Raw genomic sequence first — 24,447 nt, forward strand, 5'->3', positions numbered from 1 at the left:
GATGGATGAATGGAATTCAACTTAAAGGGTGACTTCATTAGCAACATCTGACCGTACTGTCTTCTCCCTCACCACCTAAACGACTCTGAGGGACCACATCTGTCCTGGTCATCACTTTATCCCCAGTACTTATACACAATAAGCGTTGGAATAATCTTTGTATTCCCTAGAATGAGTATTTCAGCTCATCAGAAATGGAAGGGAGCTAAACAACCCACGGCCAAACAGAGGGAAGCTGCCTTGGTGGGGCTGCTGTACAGAACAGCAGTGCCCGCCTGCCCCTGAGTGGGTGGTTAGGACCTGGAATCCCTCAGCGGACGTGTAGCAACCGCGGGTAATCGCCGGCGGCGGCCTCTCCTCCGCGGCGGTAGGTGGCGCTGTGGCCTGAAGCGGCCGCCTGCTCCGCGTGGCGCCGCTCTCTGAGAGGGTGGGGGAGTCGACAGAAGGACCTGTGTGGGCCTGTTTCGGCCGCTCCACTGGCCTGGTCTCCCTCGGTACCAGATTGTGCGCTCAGTCCAGCACCATGGGGAAGCGGGACAATCGGGTGGTGAGTACCCGGCGGGGAAGACAGTGGGGCGATGCGGAGCCGGGCGGCAGGAGAGCGGGACCCCTGGCTCTTCCCGGCCGGGCTTGAGGGTCAGCGGCGGCGCTTGGACCTCGAGCCGGGAGACCCAGCTCCCCCCCACCTCCACCCCCGCCGGCTACAGACGCGCATGCGCCCCGTACGCCGTTGGCGCCTTCGGGGTCCCCCCACTCTCCCCTCCCTCTTTCCTCTCGGGTCTTGTGCTCTTCTTTCCTCTACCTCCCCCACCCCCGCCGCACCCTTTGGCAGTGCCGCCTGGCTCCCTTCCCTCCCGTAGTCGGGCCAGCTGTGCCCTTTTTCTTTAGAGCAACAAGGGCTTAGGGAGACCTGTCCCCTCCCATCTGTTAGTTCAAAGTCTGAGGCCCATGGGGGCGCCGGGATTCGCTCCCTCCTTGGAGTCGCGCACTCCAGCTCTGCGCCCCTCTCGTGCGCACCCAAGTGGGATGGAGGCACGGAGGCCTGGGCCGCGGTCCCTGCCCCCGGGAGCCTGCAGCGCTCCCAGTTCTAACGTAGGCGTGCTTCCGCTTGGAAACCAGGCTCGAAGCATTTGGCTTCGCGTCCCCAGCGACCAGCACTGCCTGGCACCTAGTAGGTCCTGTGAACCAATGAATGGCGTGAAAATAGTTTTACTTTGGAGTCAGGCGCAGACCGGAACGGCAGTGTTAGTCCCTCGGGATTGGGTGACCTAGGACAATGTTTTTCTTCTCTAGCCTCAGTTTCTTCATCCGTGAAAGATCAGTATTATCCTCAAGCTAGTTGAGACCGCAAAAGGCAAGATGGCCAGGCGAATGCTTGGCGTGAAAGTTATTATTAGACTAGTACATGAGATAAAAGATACATAAACAATAGAGTAAGAAATGGTATCTTATAGAGATTAGAGGTTCCGGGAGCATTAAAAAGAGAAGGTGGAAATAGAAGAAAATGGGAGGAAGGCATTCTAGGTGACTACCACCGGTAGGTTGGTTTGGAAAACCCAGGTTATGCATCAGATTGGATGGGTGGAAAAACAAAAGGGATTAGCAATCAAGTTAGGTGGCAGCCTTACAGTTCCTGGGCTTGTCTGTGAGGGAGTTTTAACCACAGAGCAGCAAAATGAAAAAAATAAATGCAATTAAAGCTAATGTACTAAATTGAACTAGCTTTTTCAATGATTGTTTACTTCGCTGCTTTTTTTTGGGGGGGGGTTGCTTTACTTTTGTGAAATGATGACGTTTCCCATCCTCAGAATCTTTGTTGTAATTTTATGTAGCCTTTGTAAGTCAAGTCTAGGAACCATGCTGGTGAACCTTAATTACAAGTTTGAGGAATGTTCTTTGCTGCTGCTTCACGGGCTGTAGGTCACAGCTTGTTGTGACATCCAGATTCTCACCGAGTTGAAATGGCATTCTGCTGGTGCATCCTTAGGCTGGAAGTGTCAAGTGCTTTGGTTCTTTAATGTGCTTGGGCCTTGAATGTTTGTAAGTCACCAGACCTTGGGTGTTGTCTCATACAGAAGCCTAAGATGTTTTGGTTTTTTTACTGGGACAAAGTGTTGGCTTATACCATTTTAAAGCATTTGAAACACTTTCCAAATGAGCTTCATTTACTCCAGAGCATTTTGATAACAACTCAGCTGTGCTTATTATCTGGTACGCTGTCTTGGCAGTGTTCTGCTGACATTTTGTTTGCAGTTCAAAAGTTGTGGGAGTGAAAACCTGAAATTAAGAGGTAGAAGACACAGATTGTCAAATTCAGTCTCCTCATGGCCTGGAGGAGATGGAACTGTTTAAACTGGGACCAAAACTTGGGTCATCTGATACTTACTCAATGCATCATAACTTTGGATTTTAGATAACAAAACGAATGTTTGCCTCTGAGCATAATGGCATTGTTTTCTTCTTACGTTGATGATAAAATTATAGTTTAAAGATGACAGAATTGCTTTTTTAAAAACCATTAAATTTCAGGTTTTTAAAAAACAGACTGTTTGAGAGCAGTTTTAGGTTCACAACAAAATTGAGTGGAAAGTACAGAGTTCCCATATACTCCCTTCCCCCACCTGTAGACAGCCTTGCCCCGCTGTCAGCGTCGTGCACCAGAGTGGTACATTGTTAAAATTGGTGAACCAGCATTGACATTTTTACTGGAAGTCCATAGTTTATGTTAGGGTTCACTTCGGTATTGAACTTCTTGACAGATGTTGTGTTTTCTTTTAATTGAACATTTTAATTCTCAAGATTTGTAAAGGTCCTTTAAATTCATGATCATTGTTTTCCAGAAGTTTCTTTCATGTTATTTTACTTTCTGCCCTCTAAACAGATGTATCCTCTAGCTGCAAATAGGTAATCAAAGTAACAAATGAAGTTCTGCACATTTTGTCCTTAACAGTTTTACATTGTTCTTTCCAACCTGCCCACTTAATATATCCGTTGAGCTAAATTTGCCATCCTGAGTTTCAAAAAAAAAAGATAGGTTGGTACATACTTTGGGAAACCAGTTTCACAATAGACAGTAAGACATAAAAGTGTTAATGTACTTTTTAAGGTAAATGCTAAAAAAAATTGAAGACTACAAAAACGTGGTAAATGTATTATGATTTTTTTAAATTAGAATGAAAAATTACCGTTGCACTATTTGTGAATTTTTGCTTGACGACAATTCAGCTCTCTGATTTGGAGTGGCAGTATTATGGTTGAATTTTTGTCATTTTGTTTACCACTAATATGATAATGTTTGTGTGCGGTTTGTTTTGTTTTTATTTTACTTTTAAAAGGATAATGAGGGGAGGGGGGGAAAAAGATAATGAGGTTTTTTGTTTTGTTTTTTAATTGTCATCAAGTCTATGAAATGATGAAAATAGACATCTCCCTTTACCTTTTGGTGCATATGCATCTAGGTTTTTAAAATTTTTAGAGCTGTTAATATGGTATCTTATTTTTTGGCAGCTTGCTTTTGCTTTTCACTCAAGAAATTTTGGACATCTTTCCAGATCAGTAATTACAGACCTACCTCAATCTTTTTCATAGCTATGTAGTATTTTATTTGGGAGGTATACTTTAATGTACTTAATGAACCTCATTTTGCTGGCTATTTGGATATTTTCATTCTCCCCTATGTAAGTAATTTAATTCTGAACATCCTCGTATGTATTTGCATTCTTTGGAAATTAACAGTTTTTTATTTCTTTGGAAATAAACAGTTTCTACAATTTTAAACTTAAAATATTTTACCGTTAGGTACTGCTAAAATTATGACATGATACCAAAGAAATAAGGTGATAGGTATTAAATTCCTGTTTTAAAAATGATGAGCTTAGCTTATACGTTGTACTTGTTTCTGTTTAGGATTGTCAGTATCATTAGCTGGGCCACCAGCCCCTCTGTTTTTTAGCCTTCTTTGGTTGTCATATTTCTACACGAACTTGTTGAAATCGTCAGCAAACGCAGTTGAGTGAAATACATGGGGGCATAACAGTTCATATCAAAAATATTATATACCACTGTCTTTAACGTTGCATTTGCTGTCCACATCTAGCCTTATCTTGTAACATCTGTGACTTTGGGAGCTCAGGCATTCATTCCTGCCTGTAAGAAAATTATGTTAAAGTTTAACTTTTTCATCCCAAATAATTAGGCAGTGTCCAATTGAATGGAAATAGTTCTCAGTATGTGTTGTTCATAGTGGTTTCATATTTACTCTGCCAGAGAAATCTGAAAATATATAACTAATATTTGTTACAAAGGTGGAAAATGTTGGTCATTTTACAGATTTTGTTAAGTAGAATACAACAAATGCATTGTCTCCCTTCACTTCTTTTGGAATGTTAAATATTAGGTGTGAGGCCTTAAAATCAACCTTGAAAATAGTCATTTTCAACCAAAATTCTTTTTATTTAAAAATAGAAGGGTTTTGGGGCGGCCAGTTAGGTTAGCGCAGTTGGTTAGAGCGCAGTGCTCTCAACAACAAGAAGTCTTACACTTCAATAACAAAAAACTCAAATAACTCAATTCAAAAATACTCTTTCATCAATGCCCATGTAAATCCCTTGTTCAAAAAGATTTGCCTCTGGGGCTGCCGGTTAGCTCAGTGGGTTAGAGCGTAGTTTTCATAACACCAAGGTCACCGGTTCGATCCCCAATGGGCCACTGTGAGCTGCGCCCTCCACAACTAGATTGAAATAACTACTTGACTTGGAGCTGATGGGTCCTGGAAAAACACACTTAAACTAAAAGTTTTTTTTTTTAAATAGGAGAGTTTTTATAAATGTTTGTTGACTTGAGTTAAATTTGGAAAACTGAATATAAGGAACAAGAGGTTGAGACTGAATTAAAGACAGATTTTATGTCTGTAACAAATTGAATTTTAATAAAACATCTATTTGCTAAACACTGTAATTAACAAATCTGTTTTATTTTGTCTCTATGTTTTTGAAAAAGTGTCAAAAAATATGCCCTGCAATAGTAAATGCAGAACATAATTTAAATTTTTGGTAGATTTTTTTTTTATTGTGCTAAAGTACATAACATGAAGTTCACCGTTTTAACCATTTTTAGGTGTATAGCTCAGGGGCATTAAGTACATTCATAGTGTTGTGCAACTGTCACCACTGTCCATTTCCAGAACTTTTCCATCATCCCAAACAAAAAGCTCTACCCATTAAACAATAACTCTTAATTGCCTCTTCCCCCGCAGCCCCTGATAACCTCTGTTTACTTCCTGTCTCTATGAATTTGCTTCTTCTAGCTACCTCACATAAGTGGAATCGTATACTATTTGTCCTTTTCTGTCTGGCTTATTTCACTTAGCATGTTTCAAAGGTTGATCCATGTTGTAGCATGTAGCAATTTCATTCCTTTTTAAAGCTGAAGAATATTTTATTGTGTGTATATACCACATTTTGTTTATCCATTATTCAGTAGATGGACATTTGAGTTGTTTCTACCTTTAGGCTACTGTGAGTAATGCTACTGTGAACATGGTTACAAGTACCTGTTTGAGTCCCTGCTTTCAATCCCATTTAGAGGTGGAATTGCTGGATCATATAGTAATTCTATGTTTAACCATCTGAGGACCCACCAAACTTTTCCACAACTGCTGCACTATTTTATGTTCCCACCAGCAATTTGTAAGGGTTCCATTTTTCTCCACATCCTTGACAACACTGGTTATTTTCTGTGTTTTTGATGATAGCCATCCTAATGAGTGTGAGATGAATTAGGTGTTAGGGAGGATAATGTTAGGTGTTGGTTCTAGTTTTATTTGCTGGCTTTTCAATCATTGTAGTTTTGATTTGCGTTTCCCTAAAGACTAGTGATGTTGAGCGAATATCTTTTCATGTGTTTGTTGGACATTTGTATATCTTCTTTGGAGAAATGTCTTTTCAAGTCCTTTGTGCATTTTTTAGTTTAGTTGTTTGAGTTTTTTGTTATTGATGTGTAAGATTTCTTTGCGCATTCTTTCTGGATATTAATCCTTTGTCAAATATATATGTGATTTGCAAATACTTCCTCCCATTCTGTGGATTGTTTTTCACTCTTGACGGTGCCCATTGATGCACAAACGTTTATAATTTTGATGAAGTCCTGTTTATCTGGTTTTTTTTTCTTTTATTGCCTGTGCATAATGTAATTTTTGATTTTAACAATTTGTGAATAAAATTGCCATCAGTATGGCACAGTACGTCCTGAGAAAGAGGATATAATAAAGCAATGAGTTTAGAGTTAGATCATCTTTACTTTCTTTAGAACTGAGTTTCATTTGCTGATGAACAGTGTTAACCACGCAGGGTTATTGGGCTTAAGGAGAAAGCATTATAAAGCCATTTTACAGCAAAAAAGAGATATCATTATTTTCATCAAATCTCTGGTAAAAACACATTTTTTATGAAATACCAATATTACTCATCTCCCAAACTTTTGAGGCTTGATAGAGCGTTAAATTTATTTTTTGTAATGAAAAGTTGGTTAGCCAGATCATTCATGCTTAGGTGGACATAGTATGCATTTATTAAAAAATGACTTGATGAGTAAGTGAGTTTTTGCATTTTTAATGGTTGTTTTAATGGAGTACATTTTTGTTCTTTCCTCCAGGCCTATATGAACCCAATAGCAATGGCCAGATCAAGGGGTCCAATCCAGTCTTCAGGGCCAACGATCCAAGATTATCTGAATCGACCAAGGCCTACCTGGTATTTGTGAAATAATTTACCTGTTTATAAAGTTTTCATAAACTTTTTAAAGGTTACTGTTACAACTTTTATGATAACCAAACAATTGCCAGATACATAATTTTTGAAGTAATATAGGTATGTGCTTTCTTTTCAACATGTGAGACGCATGAGTATAAAGCAAACATTTGAAAACCCACCACCCAAAATAGCTAAAGCACTACCAGATAACCTTTTCACACCAATCTCTTCTCTATCCCCTGAAAAAAGACCTTAACTTTACAGTGTTCTAACCTATTTAAAATCGTGGGTTTGATTAATCTCATCCTTCACTGAGATGAATTAGGTGTTAGGAAGGATAATGTTAGGTGTTGGTTCTAGTTTTATTTGCTGGCTTTTCAATGAGTTAGAATTTCCCATTGTAAAATTTTTACTTTAAAATTTGTTGGGTTTTGCCCTCATGGAGTGGCTCTGATCTTTTTAAATAAAGCTCGGAGCCTTATTATTTTTTAGTATGTCTTTCTTGTTATTAAATATATTCCTGAGATAACATATGACAGGCTTCAGAGTTGTTAGTTTCATAGTCCTTCTAAGTGCCTCCGAAAGCTGGGCAACTAGAATTGAAAGTTGTGCTTGTGTATAACTGGGAATCCTTCCTTTGACTTAAAAAGAAGTAAGCTATGCCCACCTCCTTGCAGTCTTCATGAGTGCTGTTGTTAACTATTGCCAGGAAGTAATTATCCCGAAACAAAGTATAGTTTGTCTTTAAAATAGGGGAGAAGGAATGAACTTTAAAGGGGACGTGTTCAGGCAAGTATATTACATGTGAGTCAAGGTCCCCAAGATGACCCTCAGGTTGAGTAATTGGCTAGAAGGACTCACAGGTAGTTGTAGTTGTGGGTAAGAGTTATTACAGTGGAAGGACCCAGCCACAGTCAGCAAAGGGAAAAGGCGCGTGGGGTGAAGTCTGAGGAGTCTGCTGTGCAGTCACACAGGATGAGTTTAACTCCTCGTTAGCACGAGTTATGATGCCACCTGTGAGATGTTGCCAACCAGGGGAGTTCATAGAGTCTGTGTGCCCGGGGATTTTTGGGGGGACTGGTCAGCCTCTGCCTATTAGGTGCTAAAATTCCAGACTCCCAGAAGGAATGCAGGTGTTCAGCCTAAATTACAATGTTTGCACAACCAGCTAAGCATGATGAGCCACTCATGTCAGAGAACGGGAAGGATTCTCCCAAAATCCAAGTTCCCAGACACTAGCCAGGGCCAGGCTTGTAAGCAGTCAGGTGTGCTGTGTTACCTCTTTTCTGCACATGTGTAAGATACATGAGAAGACAAGTGATTTAATACTAGAATACACTCGATCAGGCAGGTAGACTTGAGTTCAACCTAACACGGGAACTGCTAGAGCTTTGTGACCTGAGGCAGATTTCTTACCTTCCCCAAACTTCAGCTTTTATCTGTAAAAGAATATTTCCTTTCTCACAGGATTGTTGTGAGGATGAAAGGAATATGTATTTAAAAGTGCCTGTAGTGTGTGAGAGCTCAAATGTTTCGTGTATTAGTCTTTATAACCCATGTTTAGAAAAGGAGTGATTAGTGTTATCTGATAGGCTTTATTGCATTAATTGATTTAAAAGGCTGTGCACACAGAAATTTGAAATGTATCAACACTGGAAAGGAGGTCTACTAGTCTAGTAAGAAAAATTTGTTTATGAAATTTTGTTGTATTGTTTGTAAGTATCCATCTCTAATTTGAATTGCTCGAAAACATTTTTACATTCTATTTTTTAAGGGAAGAAGTGAAAGAACAACTAGAAAAGAAAAAGAAAGGCTCCAAGGCATTGGCTGAATTTGAAGAAAAAATGAATGAGGTTTGTAAATAGTACCTTTTAAAAAAAATAAACTAATCTCTTTTGTTATAGTAGGAAGAATGAAATAATTTTTTAATAAACTAAGGGTTTGGGCATAGCTCTTTAGGTTAAGAGGGCTCTGTATTTTGAGTGTTCTTGTTATATCGAATGCAGGTATGTATGTAAATGTATAATTTAAAAAAAATAGAAAAAACCATGTTATAGTAGTTTAAATCATCTTAAAGTTTTCTGAATATTAGGTTCTTCCACTTCTCTCCCCCATTCCTATCCCGCATCTTACCCTGGGATGTCCATGGTTATATTTGCTTATTTTAATTACAGACATGTATGTAGAAATTCAGCCACAGTGTGGATTAGTTCAGCTTTTACTGTTGGAAAAAGAATCTAACCATCTCTGTTAGAAAGGAAAAAGTCCTCAGCTTTAATAATAATACCTAGTTTCAATATACAGTGGAAAACTCCCACCCCTTAATATCCTCTTTGAAAAGAACTCATAGAGGCTCCTTGGGTGATAGGGTAGAAAATTCTGGCACCTGGAGTATCTTTTGTAGTTAGAGGCTGGGGTGGATAAGAGGTAATAGAGGATGGAGGAAAGGAAACAGTGACTATGTTATGTATTAGGTATATTAGAAGGCGTTTATAACCTTTTTGCAGAACTGGAAGAAAGAACTAGAAAGACACAGAGAGAAATTATTAAGTGGAAGTGAGAGCTCATCCAAAAAAAGACAGGTAATACCATTTTTACTTTATTGCTGCCCTTAATCTCATAGTTGGGTTTTCATAATAATGCTGTGTACTACTATCAATAGATACAGTTGAAAACGAACAACAACTTATTTAGATTTGTACTCTTATTTGTTTGCTTTTAGAGAAAGAAAAAAGAAAAGAAGAAATCTGGTAGGGTGAGCAAAAGTTTTCATTTTTCTAAATGTTACAATTAAGAGCCTACCAAAAAAGTAAGAATAATCTATATAACTTGTGTGCTAACTCGAGATGAGTCAAATGGAAGTCCTTTGGTAGTTATGGGTGGTTTTGTTTTATTTCTGGTATAAAAGACAGGTGCCAACCTCATTATAACCTAGTAATTCCTTTTTTGCTATTAAAGAGGGAAAATGGACTACCATTGCTATATCTGTTGTTACTTTGTTGAGCCTTTTGTTTTCTTTTTTGGTGAGGAAATGTGACATTTGACATTTTAATATTTAAGTCTTATGAATATGGCATGTGTTTCTCAGACACTAGATCAATTTCATTAAATATTTGAGAGACTTTATAAAAGAAAAAACTTCCTGCATCTCACAAGCTTTAATTGTTTTGTGCTTGGTCAAGTATTCATCTTCTTCTTCATCAAGCTCTGATTCTTCCAGCAGTTCTTCAGATTCTGAAGATGAGGTAAGGTTTGCCTGTGAATGATTCATGAAGTATCTGTAATTTCCTTAATGACAAAGGAAACACATTATGAAATACCAGTTAAACATGTTTACTTCCAGGTTTTGATTACTTATCCATAATTGAGAGCGCTGATACAAATAAATAACAAGATATTCAAATATTGGTATATACTTTTTAGATTTCTGAATTTGTCTTGTTTAAAACTATCAGAAGAAATGGATTTGAAAAATCTAAAATTGCTATTTGACTAGATGCTAAGGATTATGTGTGACTCAAATCCCTTGACTTTTTTTGTTTTTTGTTTTTGTTTGGGTTTTTTTGGTGCCAAAACCCAGAAACAAATGACTTTTTTTATAAAATAGAAAAATGATATGTTACCTTTTAAATATTAATTGTTAAGTGACATATTTACAAGCTGGTCCTTTCATTAACTTCTGTTCATTAATAAATGTTTGATATTAATAAAGTGCATCAATTATATTTTTAAAACAGAAAGCAAATGTTTCCAAAAATGTTTTATATAGGATAAGAAACAAGGAAAAAGAAAAAAGAAAAAGAAGAACCGTTCCCATAAATCTTCTGAAAGCTCCATGTCAGACACTGAATCAGACAGTAAGGTAAAATTATTTAAATTAGCAACATTTTGGGTAACAAACACATGTAATGACGTTTTTCTTTAGCTTTTCCTATCTTAAATTGCTCTCAATTTAGAAATGAGATGCTGTTTTTTATACTTTGGTATTCTGTGTCAGTTAATATCTTAACGTATGACATTTAATTGTTCTCTAAATACTTTCACATGTATGTCTCCATGTCTCAGTATTTCCATGACAGCTTTATGATAAACATGGCAGGCATTGTTTTTCCCATTTTCATAAAGAAGTCATAGTTCAAAGAAAAAACATCTTGCTTAAATTTATAGACAGTATTAGAATTGGAAGTTAAATCTTGATCTTCTACTCTCTGGCCCAGTGTTCTTTGTTCTGTACCTGAATCTGTTCTGTACTATCCAGAATTGTCAGACACAATTTGCTCTCAAACAGTGGTCATAAAAAATACATGCAGGTTACAATAAATATGTAGGTTCCTGGGCCTCATTTTCAGAGTCTGATTTAGTAAGTCTGAGTAGACTCAAAAGTCTACTTTTTTTTTTTTTTAGAACAAAGCACAGGGAAGTTTCTTACGCTTTTTTTTTCCTTTTTTTTTTGAGAACTGTGTTTCTCCAGGGCCCATCATCTCCAAGTCGTTGTCCTTCTATCTAGTTGTGGAGGGCACAGCTCAGCTCCAAGTCCAGTCGTCATTTTCAGTCTTTAGTTGCAGAGAGTGCAGCCCACCATCCCATGTGGGAATTGAATGGGCAACCTTGTTGTTGAGAGCTCGCGCTCTAAGCAGCTGAGCCATCCAGACACTGAAAAGTCTACATTTTTAACAGATGTCCTCTGTGATTCTTATTCAGGGATGTCCATGGACCACAATTTGACAAACACCGTCCTAGGGTCCCAGGAGAACAAAGCAGCTCTCTGGTTTTGTGGCAGGTAGCTACTCCCTTAGTGAGATTTCTTCTGACAAAAAGCCTGGCGTCTAGAAAGTATTCAGTAAATATTGGGTTTTTTTCTTTGTCTTTTAAAACAGAAGAGCCAGTCTAATGATAGCTAACATTTATTGAAGGCATACCACGTGTTAGGTACATTTCTAAGCACTCAACATGTTAACTCAGTTCTCAACCACCCTATGTAGTAGTTATTTGTTATGTTATCCCACTTCATGGATAAGGCTCAGGGAGGGGAGGTTAATTGTTAGAACTGAGGGATTTAAAAGCAGAAATTCTTGCCTCCTCTCCTTGTAAGGATGGTATGGAAATCAGGTTGATAGATGTCTGAGCACAGTGAATTAGAACTCTAGTGCATGTGACCACCGCAGACAGTGTGGGCAAGGGCATTAAGTCTTTTTTTTTAAATAGACCATGTGGTTATTATCGACAATACCTGTCATTTTAGGTGACATAGATTTATATACAGCCAGACAGATGAAGAAGCCTTGTTTCCATACAAGCTTGTATATACACAACATACATTTCTTCTATATTTTTAACATAAAATTCTGGTAGTGACATAAACTTTTTCCAGTCATAGAGCAAATCGCCTTTTTGGTATTTTTGTCTTTATACTGTAATGCTGTATCTTTTACATTTAAATTTTATGTGCATATATATATATATACATATATATTTGTTTCTTTAGGATAGCTTAAAAAAGAAAAAGAAGTCAAAGGATGCAACTGAGAAAGAAAAGGTAATTATAATTTTACATTGCCTTAAGGTAGTCTGTCACACAATGAATGTTTCAGTTACTTCAAGAAATAAACAGTAATGTGTTCCCCTTTTTAAAGTAAAAGATTTATTTATTTTGCATTTAGGGTATTTTGTGTTGATTTAAGAAAATTATTTGTTGGATTCGTTATTGAAGGTAAAATATCATAAGTATTCCTGCAGAGAGTTTGAATTTGTATAGAATAATGGATTATCTCAGATTAAAAATTCAAAATAATGGAGATTAAACATTTCCTTTGTTTCCTCAAGTCACTTATAGGAGGCCCTATAAATTAAAGAACATAGACTACTGTTTCAAATTGAGTGTATGAGAGATAAGTTTTGAAAAAGAATTTTTTTCTACCCTAAGTAGATATTTTATCTTCACTTGTGACTTAACTATAATTAATGCTAAGTTTATCCCTACCCATGTTTCTGATTTACATGTTAAAATCTTATTCTAATTATTAAAAATAAAATCTGAAGAAGGCAGTTACTAATGAAAGAAAACTGCAAACCTGTGTTCACTATATTTTACTCAGTCTTTTTATATCATTTTTTAAAAATTGAGGTGAAATTCACATAGTATACATTTAACCATCTTAAAATTACAATTTGGTGGTATTTAGTGTATGTACAATGTTGTACAACAACCACCCTGCTCTAGTTTTAAAATTTTTTCATCACTCCCTTAAAAACAGCCCATATCCATTAAATAATCAGTTCCTAGTCTCCCTTCCTCCCATCCCCAGGTAACCTCAAATTTGCTTTCTATCTCTGGATTTGCATATTCTGGATATATCATATAAAAGCAGTCATGTAATATGTCACCTTTTGTTTCTGGTTTCTTTTCACGTAGTGTAATGCTTTTGTGGTTTATCCAAGTGGTAGCATATGTGTTAGTACTTTGTTCCTTTTTATAGATGAGTAACATTTCATTAAATGTACATACCACAACTTCGTTACCCATTCATCTGTTGAGGGACATTTGAGTTGTTTCTACCTTTTGGCTAAGATGAATAATGCTACTGTAAACAAGTTTCTGTGTGGACATATGTTTTCATTTCTCTTGGGTATATACCTAGGAGTGATTTTCATATCAATTTTCAGATGTGGGTTCATTAAGACACTGAAACCATCATCACCAAATTGGATTAATTCCAAGAATTCAAAGATAAGAAATTTATTAATATAATTTGTCATCTTAACCAGTTGAGTGAAACTATAGGATTCTTTTAATAGTTGCCAAAAGGGTGTGATGTAATTCAACATTAATTCCTCATTTTCAAGACCATTATAAATCAGAATAAGTGGTTACTTTCATGTTTTTAAAACAAATGTATGTGTCATATGTGGGATATAAAACAAAAAGCAACAAAGTCATAGGTATAGACAATAGAATGATGGTTACCAGAAAGGAAAGGGCTTGGGGGAGGACGAAGAAAGTAAAGGGGGTCAAATACATGGGGATGGAAGGAGACTAGACTTTGGATGATGATGTATACAGATGTTGTATTATAAAGTTGTACACCTGAAATTTATATAGTGTTATTGACCAGTGTTGTCCCAATAAATTTAATTTAAAAAATGTATGTATGTATGAAACTAAAACCTGATAATATGAAACGTGAAATACTAAAATAACTGCATTGTGATTTTGAAGTACTTCAAAACAATATAAGGTACGTAGTAATATACACATACATAATAAATAATATAGTAAATACCCATACACATACTGGCTAGAATTAACAAATGATTTACCCTTTTTCATGTTTGCTTCAGGTCTTGTTTTATTTAAAAGAAAAGTACCGGACACGTTCTCCTTCCTTAGAAGCAGCTGTTTCTGAAATTAGTGTGCATCCTTCCATTCATGTTTATATACTCTGGTTACAGATGTTCGTAAATAGCTTAGGGTGTTTTATATTTTCAAAATGGTATTGCTGTGTTTCCTTCTGAAACTTGCTTTTTTCACTCAACATTGCTGTTGACATTTATCCTTGTTGACACTCTCAAGTTTGTTTCTTTTGCTTATAGTATTCCGTTATATTGATTCACCACAATTTATTTCTCCATCTCCTGTTTGTGGACATCTAGATAGTTTTCATTTTTTTAGTAATACAAACAGTGCTGCAGTGGCTATTTCTTACCCATTTTTCCTTTTCCACAAGTTATTGTTAATTTTCTGAGATATACCTGGGACTATAATTTCTGGGTCCTAGGACATACATACATTTAACTTATATACATTTTGCTCACCGAAGTTCTTATTAATTTTAATTCCTGCTGGTAGTGTATACCCTATTCCACATACGTACTTGTCAACACTGGGAGGCTTCCTTTTTGCCAATTTAATGTGTGTAGATGGTTGAGCCTCTTCATTTGCTTATTAGCCATTCAGATTTCATTTTCTGTGAATTGCCTGTTCATAGTCTACCCATTTTTCTGTTGAATTGTTTTTGAACTTTCTGATTACTAAGGCTTATATATTTTGGATAGTAATCTTTCATACACATGATTAACATCTTTGCTCTATGGCTTCTCTTACTCATGTTTTAGGGTGTTATAATCATATATAAGGGAAGGCGGTTATTTTAAGTCAAAATACACTCATTTTGTTTTTAACCCCATTTTTATTTTAAATTGTTGTGAAAGTGCAGTACAATAAATACCCAATTAGAAAATATAATGGAAGAAAATGTCCCATTTATAATAATAACAAAGAATATATAGGGAAATGTTTAAAAAGTGGGTAGGACTTATTTGAAGAAAAGTATAAATCTCTTCAGAGATACATATAAAGATTTAATAAATGTTTCTGGCTGTGGCTTGCTCTACTAAATGTTAAAACATTTTTTAAATGCTTTGATTAAAACAATGTGGTATAATACAAGACTAGAAAAAAACAACAAAACAGTGTAGAGTCCAGGTAAAAATTTTTCAAGTATTTGTGAAATTTAATATATGAAGGATAGAGGAGGCTTAAGACAAAATGACTAGCTATTTGGAAAACATAAAGCTGGACATTCATTAAAGCCAAATAGATTGTAAATAAGAAAAATTTTTAAAGTATGAAAATTACTAGAGAAAGACAAGGGTGAATATAATATTGGGGTGGGGAAGGACTATGCCTCAAAACTCAGAAACTTGTGACCACATAATTCTAATTCTGAGTGGCAAAAAGTGATCACAAAAAATAAGTCATGAACAAAATTTAATTACAAGGAACAGAAGAAATACTAGGAATATATAATTCAACAATTCAGTGATCTTCAGTGTTAAAAAATACCTCATACACAGAAAAATTGGTAAATGTTTAGTAATTCTAAAAATACAAACTGTATTCCAGATAATCTGAGATTAATACGATTTATAAAAGAACCTGATAAAGAGGCTTTTTGGTAAAGTGTGATTCATAAAAAGTGAAATAAAAAAATTATTGTGGGGTAGTGAAGAGTAAGAATACCATTTGGGTAAAGGCTACTTTGGTCTTGACTTAGTCATTATTATTACTAGGTAAAAGATTTTGTACTCACATACCCTTCATTCTATTTCAACTTTGTTTTTAATAGCAAAGAACCCATATGCCTGCCCTCCAGAAGGAGATGGGTTAAGTAAATTGTAGCATACACTTTCAATGATTGTCAAAGGTTTCCATAAATAATGATGTAGTTGACATGGCAATATACTATTGGGTAAGAAGAGTGGGTTCCAAACAGCGAGTATTTATGTAAAATTGTAAATATACACAGAGAGATGTTTCAAAAAATCTTGATGCTGTTTAATCCCTGCTAATGGGATTTGTGGGTTTTGTTGTTTGTTTGTTTGTTTTTACAATAAGCATTTATCATATCTACCAAAATAAGCTGCTGGCAGAAACAAAATTAAATTACCTATAACTTAACATATAGATCATCACTGTTAGTTTATTTTCTAGTACATGCTTTTTTTGGTTTATATCTTTAAAACTGGGTTCATGCTTTATAAAGTTTTATGTCACTTTTTCTGTGTATGATTAGGTGGTGAGCATTTTTTCATGGTGTGGTTTTGTTGTTTTTGTTATTATGAATTACTGCCAACATACAGAAAAATATATGGAAAATAATAAAATGACAACTTAGCATATCCCCTGTGAAGCTTTAAGAAATCCTAACACTTTGCCAAACTTGCTTTAGATGTTTTTGAAACTTTATTTCTTAAAATATATATTTATTCCCTCCTGTCTCAGTCTTTCCTCAGAGTTATGCATTTCCTCATCATTAAAAATACTTAGAGATTAAAATTTTTTTTAACATGAATTTAACACTTAATACACTAAAGGAATTACTGCATAGAGATCCTTTTAGATCATCACAAGTAATAACCTATTAATTTTCCTTTCTGCAGCACGAAGCCTGTTTGATCCAACATTGGGCAGAAACAAAAATTCTGTTATGTATAAAGAAAAGAAGGATATTGCGTCTAAATGGATATGTAATTACTTCTTTTCAGGTTATTGAATAAAAGCATTACTTTATTGGAATTAAAGTAATTGGTGCCTGAATCTTGGTAAATGTCACCAATTTTAGACATTTCTAAATAAAAATGGATAATTATGATATTTGGAAGAATTGTTAATAGAACTTAGAAACACTTTTCATGGCATAGTCATAATATCTTTTTGAGTCAGGATACATATATTTATTTTTCATAGGACATTAAAGGACTTGGCAAAAAGAGAAAGATGTATCCTGAAGATAAACCTATATCATCTGAGTCATCAGAATCAGATTATTATATTGAGGAGGTAAGTATATGGTCAAATACATTTTCTTCACTTTAAAATGTTTAGTTATTTGATTAAATAAATATGAATTAATAGAAATACTTCATAAGTGTTTGATTTATTTGTTTTTCTATGATGTACTATGGGGGAAAAGGAAGTTACTTCATTTCAGAATGAGTTTTGCATTTTTCTAGAAGATAATTATATCTATTATTTTGATAACCAGATTTTCAAATATCTTTCTAATCTGAGATATATTTACTCTTCTAATATTTTTTTCATTATACTATCTATGATTTTGATTACAGGAAAGATGCTGTGTAATGTATAACGTACTGAAACACCACATTTCCTTGTTTTTGTTGGGAATTACTCTTGAGGGAGTAGAAAAGTGATTCTGTGGAGCAGAAATATTGGAATGATCTCAGTTTTCTTCTCTATAAAATGAAGGAGTAGAATTAGGTAATCTGTACAGTCCTTCTCAGCTCTGATAACCCTATCTTAGATTTTGTATTCTATTGGAATTAGAGTCCATTTTTAGTTAATTTTAGGTCTGTAAGTTATCATCTTTAAAATATTTCTCTTTGATTTGGTATCCGTGTTTGTAAAATAGGACCTATTGCCCCCATTTTCTAGCAATATTTTGTAATGCTCCCTGAAGTGAAATTTGTAGCTAATATATATATAGAATCAACACAACTTTATCTTAATGTTCCCTAACAGAAATAGAAGAAATACAGGGAAATAATGTATAATTGTATTATATTTCAAAACATAAATGCTGCACTGTGATAACTCCAGAAGACATAAAAATCTTAAGACATAATAAATTCAGGCTGTAGCGGGAGCATTATATATGCCCTTGAAAAAACCGTACAATAGCATTGTCATCAATGACATTTTCCAAAATGGTGGACAATTCTCAGTAAAGCTCTGAGTGAAACAGTCTTTCCTCTATTTATATGATATTTGCACTTCTGGGACATCCTGTGTATCTTAAAACCCTGTACAAAATACTTTGTATTCATATTACAATAAATTTAGCTTCTATGTTATGAACAGATTCATTACATGAGTGTCTAACCGGCTATTCAAAAGTCATGTGAACGCTGTCCTGGACATTGCATGACAGCATCCCTTGTCTCGGCCTGGTTAAGTGTGGATTTAATTATTCTTACTTACAGGATGTTAATCAGTTGGTTTATACTGAGTACACTATATGTATAGCTCTTTATTGTACACCACAGAGTTAGAGAAATACCTACTTTATTCCAGGCATTTCCCCTTGAGGTAGGATATTATTTCATTTTACAGATAATGAAACTGAGAGTAAGAAATAGCAGAGGTAGGACTCAGAGCTTGGTAGTATGTTTTATATCAGAGCTCATGCGTCTTACCCACTATGCTTCACTGCTTTTTTTAGGTGCTGAAAGGGAATATAAGATAAGCCCTTTAGAGATTTAAAATCGTAATTTCCTTCCCTTTAAATGTTTTTTATTGGATCCTCATTGTGCTATCACAGGGGTTGAGGTAAAACAAGGCATTTAAAATGTCATCTGTTGTCAAAATGTTTTTTTACATATAAATTTTAAAGATGCAACACAGGTCTGACAATTAAGTTCGCGAACTTGTTGCAACACTGTTGCTAACCTTTTTTGATATCTGAGGGATTGTTCATTATGAATTTGTACCAGCTGGACAAACAGTTAACCAAGTTTACTATTTGGAAGTGCTGAAAAGGCTGCGTGAAAAAGTTAGACAACCTGAACTTTTTGCCAACAATTCATGGCTCTTGCATCACGACAATGCACCACCTCACAGGGTCTGTGAGGGAGTTTTTAGCCAGTAAACAAATAACTGTATTGGAACACCCTCCCTACTCACCTGATCTGGCACCCGGTAACTTTTTTCTTTACTTGAAGATAAAGGAAATATTGAAAGGAAGACATTTTGATGACATTCAGGACATCAAGGGTAATACGACGACAGCTCTGATGGCCATTCCAGAAAAAGAGTTCCAAAATTGCTTTGAAGGGTGGCTTAGGCACTGGCGTCAGTGCATAGCTTCCCAAGGGAGTACTTCGAAGGTGACCGTAGTGATATTCGGCAGTGAGGTATGTAGCACTTTTTCTAGGATTGGTTCGCGAACTTAAGTGTCAGGCCTCATATATTAGGGAATGTAACTTGAATACAAGTTACATATTTGTCTTCTGTTCTCCACAAAAATTTAAATTTTTCAGGTACGAGCAAAAAAGAAGAAAAGCAGTGAAGATCGAGAAAAAACAACAGCAAGTATCACTTCTGTTTTTATATGACAACAGTATAGCTGTTTTTATTTAATATAAAATGAGTCATAGGTAAAGCATGATTGCATTTACTGGGACCAAATATTTATTGGGAAGGGTGTGGTGTTCAGCAGCCTCTCTTACTGGGTTGGAGAAGTTAATTGACCTCAGAAAACAGAAGAATGCCCTGGTAGCAAACGTGCCCTGTTTCCATTTAAGTATTTTACTGTTAGAAATATAAGCTCGAACTTTCGACTTTCTAAAGCTATACTATGAAATACGATATTAAAATATGGTGAGTCCCTCTCTCTTCGATAGTAGTTCTTTCCACATCAACCCAACCTGGTGACAGCAGAAAAAGCCTCTCTGAGCACAGGCTGCAATGAATAATAAGCAGGAATGTGACAACATAAATGATTCACTAATAAAAATGAATCTTTTGGTCATTTCTAAAGCCAGCTCTGCTATAATACTATGCGGATTGAGAAGTAGAAAAGGAGAAAGAAGGAAGAGAATAAGGAAAATGGGAGTGGTATCCAAATGAGAAGCAGACCACCCTAGAGAAAGTAAATAGCCAATTATCAAAGAGTAATGTGGACCATATCAGCAAAGTTACCTAGCACTCAGTATAAGTATGGGCCATAGCCTGTGAAGGCAGTTTCTTAGGGAGAGGTAAAATAAAAATGACAACAGCATCATTTGTAGAGTTGAGGATAACTGTCCCTTCCCATCATTTCCCGAATTCTTAAAATGAGGGTCCTCTAATAAGAATGTTCACTTACTAATGTATGATTCAGAATTAACATTCTATGTGCCTTCAAGATCCAGGTGACATTTAAAAGATTTTTCTTTTCTGAATGGAAAAATAATCTGGGTGAAGACTGTTTTGGTCTTTGGTTCAGACTAATTAATTAAGATATAAAATTAACTAATTTTGGATAGTTGTAATTTGTATTTGCTTACTTCACTGTTTCATGCATTCAGCTAGCATGTATTTATTAAGCTCTCTATGTAGGTACTGTTCTCTGTCTTGGCAGAGCTGTGAAAGTGGGGTACCAGATAGGGAAGAGGGTGATATGTGAGAGAGGGACTTCAAGGAGGGAAAGCCTCTGTGAGGAAGTAAAATTAAGCTGAACTCTGATTTACAAGAAAGAGCCAAGCATGTGAAGATCAAAGGAAGAATATCCTAGGCAGAGAAGAGCTAAGGACCCACTGTGGTAGGAATGAGCTTGATATGTTTGAGGAATGAAAGCAGGGAAGCTTGGCTTACACCTAGCAGATAAAGAGGAATATAGCATAGAGTGACGTTGGGAAGTAAGCAGAGGCCATAACAGGTAGCAAAGTGTTTGGGTTTTAATCAGAATGTTATGTGGGAAGCTGCAATTTTAGAGTTTTAAAATGCGTGGCAGAGGAGCTGAATGGACAGTGGTGAGGAAGGATGTTTGTCTGCCAGTAGTAGTAATGGAGAGAGACCAGCACAAAGAATTGGAGATACGTTCTGGACTTACTGTGTTTCCCCGAAAATAAGACCTAGTTGGACCATCAGCTCTAATGCGTCTTTTGGAGCAAAAATTAATATAAGACCCGGTATTATATTACATTGTATTGTATTATACCCAGTATTATATTAATTTTTGCTCCAAAAGACGCATTAGAGCTGATGGTCCAGCGGGTCTTATTTTTGGGGAAACACGGTAGGTGCTAGGACTTGGTTGGTACTTTGGATGTGAAGAGTGGAGTTAAAGCAAAGAGTAGAATCAAAGTTGGCTTAGATTCTTTGACTGAAATAAAATAACATATTAGTGGTGCCATTTACTAAGATGGCTAAGAAGATTTGGAGAGAAAATTAAGCATTTTATGGTAATTTTAGAAATCCAGGTAGAGCCGGCAATGAGGCACTTGCAGTCTTGATTCAGAGTATAGGACTGGGTATAAAGACTCAGTATGTAAATGGCATTTAAATGCATGTGACTGGGACAGTGTGTGGGAAAGAAGTGCTGACACGAGCATAAGGAAGAAGAACCAGCAACGGAAATGAAGAGGTCTTTGTGATAGAAGTACAGCAGCTGAGTGAGTTATCACGGAAGCCAAAAAGAAAAGTATTTTAAGAAGAGTAGTCAACTGTCCTTTTATGAAAAAGTAACATATCCAAAGCTTATTTTTAAAAGCCAAAAACAAGATTTTGGACTCTCTGTCCCTGTATACTTGGGCTTATAATGAAAAGAATGATGAAAGTTAGCTTAGAGCCGCAGTGGAGTAGAGGCCTTCAAGAGAGAAGGGGGCATTGTGGAAAGTTCTAATAGATAACGGCAATGGATAGGAAGCTTTGCTTTTACAACAGTTCTGTGTCTTTTCTTGCTTTTTATTTTCTTCTGAGTATCAACAACTAGTCTATCATTTGATACCACCTTTCCAAGTATCTGTTTCTAAAGTTCTGACTTCTCTTCTACATGTGAAACAGGCATGAGAGTCAGAGTTCAGCAAAATTTTTAGCTCCCTTTATCCAGTGACAATTTGACTACTTTTACTAGGCTTCAGTGGCGTTTTCCTCTAAAAGTCAAACATCTGTTTTACTAAGCTGCAGAAGACTTTTCAACTATACATTAGTATTTTTTACTAGTTGTTAATTTAATGAAGTAGTGCTCCCAGTCTAAGCAGTACATAATATCTGTGTTCCTGTTTACTTAAATATAGCAGGTTTAATATATCTGTTCTCTGAAAACTGTCCTTTTCCAGAAACGGTTATTTTGCTGTGCTGTGAGGGTTCCTTTGCAATAACTACAATTACCTTTAGAAATTAAGTAGATGAAATACAGCAATTGATACCATGATGTAATTGAATTTATTTTCTACAGGAAATATTATTAGAAGCTACATTAACGTGCTAATGACTGAGTTTTTCCTTATCTTTTTGAAAATCGACAAGCACTCTCTTAGTTCTCGTATAATACTGATTATTAAGACTTTTCAGGAAATGTTTTGAGTAGCTTACTGAGTTGTGGGGATTGTTTGAAATAACTATGCAGGAGCTCAGAAGTACCATGATAAAGTTGTTTTTAATTTGCATATTTTCATGTAGAAATGTCTAACATAGAACTGTCTTTCTAGGAAAAAATAAGAAAGAAAAAGAAGCATAAGAAACACAGTAAGAAAAAGAAAAAGAAGACTGCTAGTTCAAGTCCTGGCTCATCGTAACATTGAGAAAAATCAGGAGTCTCTTACAAAGAAAGTGCAATGTCTGAGGAGATTTCAACTGTGAAAATTATGGCATATTTACTAAAATGCATGAATTTTCTTGTTTTTAGAATTATTCCTGGACTATTCAGTAGCCATTCAGTTGCCGCTGTGAAAGGGCCATAATAGTTGCCTGCTGCTTGAATATCTGTCTTTTTCTCTTCCATTGCTTAATAACTCTGGGAGATAATACACTGCAGTCGTACTAGTGGTTCATATTTGGGAATAAAGTTAATATTTTTGACTAGAAGTAATGTAATGATAAATCATCAGATATCGAATCTGGATACATCATTAAGATAGCATCAGAAATGACTAGATGACTAGTTAACGTTTTTGAAGTAGGGATTACATTGATATTTAAAAATCCTTACTCTGTAGATAAGTGTATTTTAATTTTTTTTCCCTTGTATACTTTTACTTACCTGGGGAAGGAGCTTTTAGGGTTGGGGGGCTGGTTTGCTATTTCTTTAGCTAGCAGAATAGCGTGCCTTTTATCCTCACACATCCAGTTTTTGCAGACACAGTAGCCATGCTTCACAGGGAGGTGAGAGCTGGGTACAGCAGTCTTGCCTTTTGTTGAGCTTAGTGACATCCTTGGACCCTGTCGGATGCTGCCTTGAGTAAACCAGAGATACAGCCTCTGCAGCACGAGAAAGCCCCAGAAGCTCTGGGATTTACCTCCACTTCAATAATACTGAATGATTTTTAGCATTAGAATGTGTTAAAACATTTGAATTAATTTTGACTACACTTTGGCTTTGGAGAGGAGTGATTTCAAATAGACACTGGTACTTTTTTGAACTTGATAGCTGAAGATTCTTAAAATGCATGTTTTATACTGTTAAGTTGTAACCAGTCAAGAAAATTTTATGTAACCAGTGATAGTTATTTTTTGTATGCATTTTGTTTAGGCTATAATGTTTAGCTTTTGTTAATGTTTTATTCTTGCTATCTTAAATTCCTTACTGCATTTAATGGCATTCTTGCCAAGATACCTTAGCATGTGAAAAGCAGGTTTTTGCCTTTTTTTTTTTTTTTTTTTTTTTGGAACAGCTTCATATTGAAGCTGCAACTTATTTACCATAAACAAGTTCAGAGGCAGGCCTGGTATGTTGTGTCTTGTTACATAAAGCTGTTGCCAGAATCTTAGTAAATATAACGTTTTAAAAGTTTGTCTTTGTATATCATAACAAATTATGACAAGTTAAACTTAAATAAGAATTACATTATTGCGCTTTCTGTCATTTTACTAAGATTTTGTGCCTCATATCTCCTGCTGAATTGTTTACTAGTAATGTTATAAGGAATTGATAAATCATTTTCACTTTACATTTTTATATAATCAGGTAACATGACATATAATTTGATGTACAATTTTGCCTGTTACAGAGGGTGTGCTAATTATAGTGATATATGCACAAAACATTTTGGCATGTCAAGAGGCTGAATAAATACCTATTTTACTTAAAAATGTTTCCTTTGAGTCACAAGAAAAGTTACAAAGATTAAGAAACACTACTAGGTATTAAGCAGTACGTGGATAAGACATGTCCTCAAGTTTTTAGCTGTAAAAATAACACTTTTCTTGGTAAGTTTCCTTAAAGTTTATGCTTAAAGCTTCATATTCTTTCCTAATAAAAGATGTCTACGCATATATGCTTTTGAGTACACAGAAAGTTTGAGGGACATTTTGTATTCAAAAGGAAGTTTCTCACAATTAGTGTTCGTGAAAAGGCTAAAAGGTAAGTTTATCAGATATTTATTGATCAGTTTTGCTATGAACTTAAAAGTGTACCTTTGCAGACGGGTCCAGTCTGTGATGATGATGTCCCACTAGGGGCAGCTAACTGTTCGCTTT

At 35.7% G+C, this 24,447-nt stretch overlaps 1 protein-coding gene across 1 annotated transcript; it reads left to right on the forward strand.

Moving 5' to 3' along the window:
- Nucleotides 1–391: 391 nt before the first annotated feature.
- On the forward strand, nucleotides 392–24,257 carry FAM133B (family with sequence similarity 133 member B). Its single transcript, XM_088797761.1, has 12 exons — nucleotides 392–547; nucleotides 6,652–6,749; nucleotides 8,524–8,602; nucleotides 9,257–9,331; nucleotides 9,472–9,504; nucleotides 9,932–9,994; nucleotides 10,519–10,611; nucleotides 12,235–12,285; nucleotides 16,689–16,775; nucleotides 16,996–17,088; nucleotides 18,990–19,181; nucleotides 22,461–24,257. Exons 1-12 carry the CDS (start codon nucleotides 524–526, stop codon nucleotides 22,545–22,547), a joined length of 975 nt encoding a protein of 324 aa, XP_088653887.1. The 5' UTR covers nucleotides 392–523; the 3' UTR covers nucleotides 22,548–24,257.
- The last annotated feature ends 190 nt before the right edge of the window (nucleotides 24,258–24,447 follow it).

Source organism: Rhinolophus sinicus, chromosome 4, assembly GCF_057876585.1.
Source record: "Rhinolophus sinicus isolate RSI-liver-muscle chromosome 4, RSI-T2T, whole genome shotgun sequence".
In the NCBI taxonomy this organism is placed as follows: Eukaryota; Metazoa; Chordata; class Mammalia; order Chiroptera; family Rhinolophidae; genus Rhinolophus; species Rhinolophus sinicus.

What these genes read in the sequence shown, in the direction of transcription:
- FAM133B (XM_088797761.1), top strand. Translation starts at nt 524, where the DNA reads ATGGGGAAGCGGGACAATCGGGTG. An exon ending in TATTGCGTCTAAATGGATAT is followed by an intron (nt 16,776 to 16,995) that starts GTAATTACTTCT and finishes TATTTTTCATAG; the next exon opens with GACATTAAAGGACTTGGCAA. An exon ending in CAGATTATTATATTGAGGAG is followed by an intron (nt 17,089 to 18,989) that starts GTAAGTATATGG and finishes CTTTACTTGAAG; the next exon opens with ATAAAGGAAATATTGAAAGG.